The sequence below is a fragment of the Fukomys damarensis genome, unplaced genomic scaffold (genome assembly GCF_012274545.1).
Source record: "Fukomys damarensis isolate Sample0158 unplaced genomic scaffold, DMR_v1.0_HiC HiC_scaffold_35, whole genome shotgun sequence".
Classification (NCBI taxonomy): Eukaryota; Metazoa; Chordata; class Mammalia; order Rodentia; family Bathyergidae; genus Fukomys; species Fukomys damarensis.
The window spans coordinates 5,021,001-5,030,179 of record NW_022900947.1 but is presented as its reverse complement, the minus strand read 5'-3'; the positions used below and the strand labels follow the sequence as shown (position 1 = coordinate 5,030,179).

At 53.7% G+C, this 9,179-nt stretch overlaps 1 protein-coding gene across 1 annotated transcript in view; it reads right to left on the bottom strand.

Annotated features, from left to right (window-relative positions):
- Positions 1 to 5,991: 5,991 nt before the first annotated feature.
- Otop1 (otopetrin 1) overlaps positions 5,992 to 9,179 on the bottom strand; it is a 23,589-nt gene continuing 20,401 nt past the window's right edge. The window contains 2 exon segments of the mRNA XM_033758786.1: positions 5,992 to 7,055; positions 8,996 to 9,172. Coding sequence (XP_033614677.1) covers positions 6,885 to 7,055; positions 8,996 to 9,172 — 348 coding nt within the window. The 3' untranslated portion in view covers positions 5,992 to 6,884.

The following is a 9,179-nucleotide window of genomic DNA, read 5'->3' as shown; positions in this document are numbered from 1 at the left end:
AGACAAAGTCCATTTTTCTGCTTAGGTTCAATAGAGCAGGGACAGCCATGTAGAGATGGGGTTGAACAGAGGTCTGAGTGGGTGATAACAGGCATGGGGGCCTCCCCCAGGGCAGGAGCCCTCCCTCTGGAGCCCTCTGGAGTGAGAGCCTGCAAGGGACAAGGGGAGGGAGTGACCTTTCCCGGCTTTACGGCTGGCTTGGAGAGCAGCATCTCCCATCTCTGTCTGCTGTGGGGAACAGGGATTTGGGATTTGCTTTGGAGAAGGAAGAGGGGCAAAACCATCAGGACAGGAGAAGGTCAGAAAGACCTTGGTTCTGAGGCCTGCCTTTGTCCCTTGGGTCAAGGCCACACCAAGTTCTGCACTTTGGGGCCTTGGACCCAGAGCCCTGATAGGGCACAGGGCACAAAGACAGCCTTTAAGGATCTGGTCTGCATGGAGGCAGAGGCTGGCACCATCTGTGGGATTGGAAACGGCAGGGGGGCATACAGTCTTGAGTTGTCCTTGGGTACCTTGAGCTTGAAGACCCCAGGTGTGATGCTGGAGCTGAGAAGTCCACTTACAATGTGAATCCAGGCTTCGACCACATCCAGATGCTAGTGGACCCTTGGCCATGAACTGGACCTCCCAGGACAGCAAAGTGAGGAGCAAGAGCACCCAGCAGAACCTGGGAAGGCCCAGCCACCAAGGCTCATGTCCCCTCCCACCCAACTCTGCGGCGTGGTCACAGGCCTCTTCCTCTCCCGCTGTCCCGTCATCTCTCTGCCTCCACTTTTTCCTCGTACAGACGCTTGTGACAACACCGAGCCCACGAATTCACCAGGATGATCTCTGTATCTCAAGCCCTTTGGCTTCCTTGTGTCCCTCGTGGTGGGTCTCCTGCCACACTGCCATGCAGAGGAGAATCCAAGGTGCTAGGGGGACGGTCACTCCGCTGCAACCCGCCTTGTCCTCTCTGTGCCACAGTTGTCGTCCTCCTCAAAGGTGCTGCCCCTTCATCCTGCTCCAGTCCTGTCCTTCTTTAGGGGTCCAGCTTGGAGTAAGAGCCAGCCAGACACAGGGGACAGAGTCTGTGAGCCTTTCTGCCCTCACTGCCAGCCCACACACGGACAATCCCTGATCACTGGGTCACCCTTGTGCCTTCAAATTGCCAGAGAGGCCCCACTTTTGTGGGGGTTGCTTGTCATGAAAGGTTACACCAGCCACTGTCTGTCGGTGACCTGTGGGCACCAGTCCCCCGCCAGCCCACTGCTCTGTGGGGCTGAGTCCTTGTTTCATGGAAGCGCAGGCGACCCCTTCCCTTGGTGAAGGATGCAGTGCAGCATGCGGGGGGACAGCAGTTCTGGCAATGGCGAAGCCACTTGTGTGGAGGCAGCGTGGCCCCAGCACCATCATTAGGAGGCAGTAGGGGAAGCATGCGTGGCTGTGAAGAGAAGGACAGAGGGGCAGGGACTCACTATGCTGGGGCTGCCCCGTCTCAGCTGCTCCTGCTGAGCTGGAACCCAAGGGTGCTTCTGAGCAGCAGAGGCTACTTCAGGCTCATGTAGGCTATGGGCAGCTCAGTCCACAACCTCAGTCCACAGCAGGGGTCGGCAAAGTCTGCTCCTGCAGCCCTGTCCTACCACCACCTGCGTTTACACACACCTGTGCTACACAGCCACACCCCATCACTTTGCATGTCACCTACAGTAGCTTGCACGCTGTAAGTTGACAGAGATCCTATGGCCCGCAAAGCCTAGAACAGCTTCTGTCTAACTTGGTACAGAACAAGCCGGCCCCACCCGGGGCTCCAACAAGAACATTTGAGGATGTCCCCTAACAAGGTGTATTCAGCAGGATTCTCCAGAGGAACCAAATCAATGTAAAATATATGTATAATTATACAGAGGGCTTTATTAGGCATGGAGGTGCAAGAATCCACAATGGCCAGCTGTGTGCTGGAGAAGAGGAGGATCCAGTAGCAAAGGTTGAAGCCTGGTGCTCACTGCAGGGTCACTGGTGCAAATCTGTGTCTGAAGGCTGAAGAACTGGAGACCGGTGTCCTAAGGCAATGGTGAAGATGAGAGCTTTCCCTCTCTACTTAGTCCATCCATGCTACAAGCCTATTGGTCAGTGCAACCCACATCCAGGGTGGGTCTTCCCACTCAATTTGCTGGCCTACCTGTAAGTCATCCATAGACACACCCAGACTTTACTAATCAAGTCGACAGTCATGATGATCATACAAACACTCCAGGGGAAGCTGACTCCAGGGTCCTGTACAAGTTCAGCCATGTCCTCAAGGCCCCAGCCAAGGTCTCCTTTCTCAGTAGGTTGGCCCCTCGTAGAGGAACTGTTTGCTTCATGGTCCCACATTGGCTCTCATAGCCCCAAGACTGGCTTCTTTCCACACTCTGAGGCAGGAAGAAGGACAGGCTTCCTCCTCATCTCATTCTTGTTTATAAATCTTTTTTTTTTCTTTTTTGGTACTAGAAATCGAACTCAGGACCTTGTGCTTGCCAGGCAGGTATAGGCACCACTGATCAATCCCCAGCCCCTCATCTCATTCTTACCTAGGGATCAGAGTCCTTGCAGGGCCGTCTAGTGGAGGGCCCTTGCCTCTCATGGCATAGTGAATCTTGGACTTGGCAGACCACGTGAGGGCGTGCGTATTCTCTCCACATGCGTGTGTATATGTGTGCATGTATGTGTGCCTGTGTTACAACCCTGCAGCAGTGTCAAACCCACTCTGGGCTCACTGGGCACTGCCTGCCAACCCCTGGTTTCAGCACCCTATTCAGGAAGGGAGGTCCTCCCAAGACAACTGCCGCATTCCAGGCAGCCAGGTGCTATTGTCAGGGAGACCAGCTGAGCTCTGCTTCCCCTGCTGCGGGAGGGAGGCACCTCAGGAACCCCTGCCCTGCTTCCTGTTGGCTCAGCAGGTGAGGAAGTGCCTGGCTCTGCCAGCCTCCTTTTCATAGCCAGGCCCATATTGCCCTCTTGTGCTCAGAAGGCAGTGGAGGGCTGGATCTGGGCACCGGAAGCAGCTGGGTCCCTGCCAGGGTCTCCACGTCTAGAGAAAGCAACACAACAATCTGGGCACCACCGCGTCCCCAGCTCTTCTCCACGCCCTGCGAGAGACTACCAGATGCATGCAGTGAGGGCATGAGGGCAGCCCAGGCCCTGCCCTGGGAGAGAAAGGGCCAGGGCCCTGCACTGTGAGGTGGCAGCCATTCAGGGAGAGAGAATCAGTGATGGGTGGAGATGGTAGCTGAGTCGATGAAGGCACCAAGCAAAGGACCCAGGTGACCTGTGACTAACAGGTCTGCTCAGAACTGGGGATCGGTGCACAGCCTGAAGGATGAGCCAGAGTTGCTCCTTGCCCAAGATGTGCACCTCCAGAGGCAGCATGTACAAAGGTCCTGGGCTCGGGAGAGTCTGCAACCCCCAAGGCCATGAAGGAACTGCTGTGGCTACAGTAGGACAGTCGGCAGGGCAGGTGGGAGGAGCAGCAGAGGACAGGATGGACAGGAGAAGAAGGTGGATAACAGAGGCAGATAAGGAGAGGCAGATTGACTGCAGGGAGGAGCTTGATCTTCTAGAAGCAATGGGAGGCCACTGAAGGGTTTGTAGTGGGTGGTTTGCTTTGATTTACATTTTCAGACAATTAGCAGCACTGTGTTTGTGCTTATGTTATTGATGTCTCTAAGCCACCATGCAGAATCTTCCTCTCATCCTGGGGCAGAAACACTGCACCCACCCTGAAAAGAAGCTAAAGTCCATTCATTCCCACTGGGACCCAACAGAAGTGCCCTCACGCCCCCGCCCAGCCGCCTGCCTGAGTCAGTTCCACTCCACCCCATGCCAGAGAGCGGTCCTGCCACGCCCCAGTACAGGGCGGAGGGAACTCCCCTGTCAATCCCCGAATAGCGTGGTAGTGGTGACAGGCATGAGACACAGCTATAGGACTCTGCCCTCCTTCTCTTGTAGCCTTGGAAGTCCAGGCCACCCTGGTGGAGGCTCGGCTGGAAGGGCAGTGGCGCCCCCTGCTGGTCACATGATGTACAAAGGCCGAAAGTGAGATGTTCACATTTTCCAAATTGCTCCCGATAGTTTTCTTTACAATTGACTTTTAGGAGGACATGGCTAATGAAGAGAGTTTTTAACGCTGTGGCAGATGTGTCCAGTTGCTACTAGCTGTGTGGGTGTGATCAAGGCTTCTCTCTGTTCTCGAAAAGAGCCCATCCTAGAGAGTCACTCTGAGCTGGACCTCAGAGACATCCTGGGATGCTGCGACGGTGGCCACGCTATGGGTCTGAAGGCAGAAGCAATCCTACTGCAGCTGGACCCCAGGCCTGATGCTCATGGTGACAGACAAAGGAGCTTATATGACCCAATACCTGCGTCCCAGGAGGCTTCAGCCAGCATCCTGTAGTCAGGGAGCCTCTTCTAATGCCACCGGGTGCCACCAGAGTCAGGTGTGACCCTGGATGTCCCACTCCAAAGAAGCTCGCAGTCGGCTCAGGCTGCTGTAATGCAACGCTGCAGCCCGTGGGCTGATCAACAGCAGGCTGTGGAGGCTGGAGGTCCAAGAGGGGCCACCGGCATGGGGGGCTTCTGAAGAGGTCCCTCTTCTGGACTGCAGATGGCAGGCTTCTGGCTGTGTCTTTACATGGCAGAAAGAGCCGGCCAGCGGCCCTCACTCTTCTCAAAAGGACACTACTCCCGCTCCTGAGGGTTCTGCCATCATGGCCAACACCTCCCAGAGTACCACAGTCAGCCCACTGCAGTAAGAGAGGATCCTAATCATTTGTGTGCATGGCCCCTTGCCCGGCAGTGAGGGACCGCGGCGAAGGAGATGGGTGTCAGGCTTCCCGATGACCACGGGATCGCCCTGGGGGAGGGAGCCCCGCTGGCCACGCTCCTCAGGCATGATGGATGCCCACTGGAAATGGGCCTTCTCTGGCCACTCTGTCCTCCCTTACTCTTTCTTGACTTTCCACTCGACTGTTTTTATTAGGAAATATCTCATACACTGAAAAGAGCCGAGGAAAATGCAATGAACAGCACGCGTGACCACTTGGGCACTGGTCCCATGCAGCCCCCCCTCCCCACCCCGGTGTGCCTGCCTCACACATCTGTAATCGAACTCCACGTGCGTGTTCCCCTAGTGATATGGAATCATTGGCCCGTTTCACGGCCTGAGGATCGCCTGTGCTGAGATCTGCAGATTGGGTGCACCCGCGGACTTCTGTGAGCTTGTGACTCGCTCCGTGATAGGTACAGCTACACCCTGCCCACACTCCCGGCACACACTCAGGTTGTTTTCTGTTCTTCCCAACCCAACCACTGCCGCAGTGAAGATCCCTGAACATGCCCGTGCCAGTGTCTCTGGTGCACACGTGGAGGAATGGAACGTCTAGCCTTGTGGGATGTGTGCCTGCAGCCTGCTCACTATGACAAGTGCTCCCAACAGTCACGGAAGACCGTAAAAGGGCCTCCCATGTCACTACTCCTCAAGAGACTTCAGGTATTTATACCTTCTGGGGATTTTCAGTATACAGTCATCCCTTAGTGGGCAGGGAGGACAGGTCTCAAAACCCCCATGGACACCACAATCCACAGGTGCTAAAATCCCTTATATAAATACCTTGGTAGGGTTGGGAATTTAGCTCAGCGGTGAAGCACCTGGCGGGCAAGCATGAGGCCCTGAGTTCGAGTCCCAGTACCAAATAAAGGTGCCTCTGTATTCACATATAACGTATGGAATCCTCCTGCAGACTTTACATCATGTCTAGATTACTAATGACATCTAATAAAATAAATAATTATTGGACAGTATTATTTAGTCCATGCATGGTCAGTACAGATGCAACTTTTTTAAAACTATTTTCAGCCCAACGTCAATTTAATCTATAGATGGGGAACTCATGGGTATGGGGTGCCAACAAGATATCCTAGAAAGCAATTCTGACTATAGGAAATGCTGCAGAAATCTGGTTTATTTTTGCAGAGTCACTTATAAAAGCAAAAGGTTATAAACACTTTAAAATCAACAATAAGAAGCCAAGTTGATTATAAAATATTCACATGATAGACTCTAATATAGTATTAAAGTCATATTTATAGTGAGTTCATAGCAATCTGGGAGACGGGTTTTTGCTACGCTGTTGAGTAAAGAAGAAAACTGGATACAAAATTGAAAATGTTGAACCACGACTGGCAGGTAAGACAATAAAAAGAATCCCAGGTCCTGGGTAAAAGGTGTTAAAAAGGAATCCTTAACTGAGCAATAGCAACATGGGTGATTTTTTTTCTAATTTACGGAAATCCTTAAATTTTCTTTTATAAACAAGGATAGATTTATAGTGAAGAAGAGTAAATTTTATTTTTAAAAACAAATTTCAAAATGATCACACATTGTCCCAGGCATATTTAAATTTCCATCGAGATGGCAAAAGTCACTTTGTTCACAAATTAGACCTACTGAGAAGCTCAAATATAAACCTCATGCGTTTGTCTCCATTCATCAGCTTTAATTCGCTGTATACAAATGGTCAGGAAAAAAATGATTGCCACAGAATAAACAAAAAGAAAATGCTGTGTAAGAAAAACAAACTGGAGAAATTTTTGCCCAACCTTGGACCATGCTCTAAAACAGAATCTCATTTGGAAGGAGGTGAAATAGTTGGGCTTTGATAGGAACTGACAAACAAGGACAGACTGCAGCCCCTCGTGGATTCTGCCATCTGTGGCCCGCGTGGACAGGGTGCAGCCCTCGGCCACACTCACTGCAGACAAAAGGTGCCTGGCCTTTGTCAGGCAGTGTTTGCCCAGCACAGCCACTCCCAGGGCTCCAGGGAGCTCCCTTGTGAGCCTGCTTGTCCATCTCCTGTGGCCTCAGTCTATATCTTACAATAGACCTCAAAGAGAGAGGCAGCTGCATGCATCCGGTAGAAAACAGAAAAGGGCATGGCCAGGTTGACCACAATTATCCAGGGTTCAAAGCCAAAGACGACCTCCTCCAACCCATTGTCATACTCAGGACGGCAGCCAAAGGCAGGTGGGATCCACAGCTGCAAGAGAAGAAGGACATCTGTCTGGCAAGCAGCTCCCACACCCCCAGGATGCCCACGCAAGCCAGGTACTACAGGTGCTGACCCAGACTCAAGGGCTCAAGTCACACCTGTCGGCCGATGGCGCTCCCCAGCACCCTAGTCTCCACGGAAACCGCCATGCCCAGATGCCCTCTCTGCCTCCCACTCAGCCTTCCTTCAGCCAATCCCTAATGAACTCTGCCCCTGCCCAGGACTGGGGATTGAACCCAGGAACTTCACATAGCTCCATCCCTAGCCCTTTTTTAATTCTTTGAGACAGGGTCTCTAAGTCACTAAGTTGCCCAGGCTGGGCTTCAACCTGTGATCCTTCTGCCTCGGCCTCCTTGCTAAGATTATAAACATGTCCCATCCATTCTGAACCTGTCCATTCTCTCTGTCCCTGCAGCCCTCACCCAGCCTTGGTTTCCTCATCTGTAAACGCCTCTCAGAGCGATCTTCCATCAGAATAAAAGGAGAACTAAATTTTCAAAACCCACAACCTGGTGCTCTGTGCCCCATGGGCCCCACACACTGGCCCCCAGCCCCTTCTCACCCTCTGCCCTTCTCACTCTAGCTCCCCTGAAGTAGCCAGGACTCCTGAGCTCAGCCCAGGCCTGCTTCTCTTTTCTACTGCCAGCTTCCGTAGCCCTCTCTGCTCCTGGGCCGTGACAGCCTCTGGCTGACTGCAGTGACCCCGGCTCCTGGAGTCCCCTCTGTGCAGTTCCCTCCCCTTGGACAAGGGCAGAAGCCCCCAGGATGTCACCCCTTTACGGAAGGATCTGCAATCCATGTCACCCATCCCCTCTTGCACGAAAAGAGGCCGCTGTCCCAGCTGGACTGCCCCACGGACAGGCCACATTGTAGGGGGTGGATGGGGGGCAGCAGCCAGCAGGGTCTCCAGGACCCCATCCAGCAGATGCTGAGTGGGTCTGAGCCAGCCCCCCAGAGCAAGGCCTTCAAAGGAGTGCGGCCTGGTCAGCCCCTCGGCCTGGGAAGGACTCTGAGCAGACTCCCAGCTGCCCTGCCTGGGATGAAGCCACGCCATGCGTACGGCTGTAATTTAAGTTCCTGCGTCTGGGAATGGCTTCTCACGCTGCAGCGGGTAACTGACACACACAGCCTTGTGACATCTGCACACAGAGCTCCCCGGCTGCATCTCTCATCTGGCTCTATCCCCGGCCTTTGCGGCTGAAAGGCCCTCATCCTACCGCCTCACCAGCTCCTCCCAGCTCCCTTCGCTGGCTTCCTCTTAATCCGGTTTCCACTGATGGGAGACCCTGCAGCCCGGGCTCTACAGAGCAGCAACCGGCCTCTGGCTGCCATCTCCACCCACGGCCTGGACCACCCTCGGGAATTCCAGGCTTGCGTTCTCCAAATTCCCACTCTCCCGCGGGGCTGACAGCTGATCCCTCACTACCTGCCACCCTCTCCTCACCCAGCCTAAGCATCCGAGCTGCTGCACCCTCTTTGGGATACGCCATGCACAGAAAAGCAGCCCACATCAGTATTGGGAGCCCCCCCTCTTTCTCTCTATCTATGTATCTATGTATCTATCTGTCTATATTCTTTATCTCCTGGGTCCACAGGTGTGCCCTGGTATACTTCCTGCATACAGCAGGCACTTGATAAATTCACTAAACGTAAGAAGAGGGTCTGCCTGGAGCCGGGCCCTGGGATTTGTGTCCACATCACACCAAGTGGGAGTGTGGGGAGTACTGAGTTCGAACCCAGGGCCTTCCCACTGCGCTACATCCCCAGCCCTTCTCTCTCAGGTCCTGAGTGACCAGGCTGGGCTCTGACTTGAGATTTACTTTTGACCTTTTACTATTTGTATTACAAGCTACCTCCATGCTTTTGAGAAAAATGCAAGGAAAAGAGATGCATGGATTTAAAAATAATGATGGCTTGAGGCGGATTACCGAAATGTTGCAGAGGAACAGGAACGCCGTGATGTTCCTCAGGACTCTCTTCTTGGAGCCGCCCGGCCAGAATGGCGCAGCGCGGGCGGAACTCCAGGTCCCCGGCCGGCTCCTCCGCTCCTGTGGCTCCTCCTTGCCGCTCCTCCGCTCCTGTGGCTCCTCCTTGCCAAGGCCTGTTTGTGGC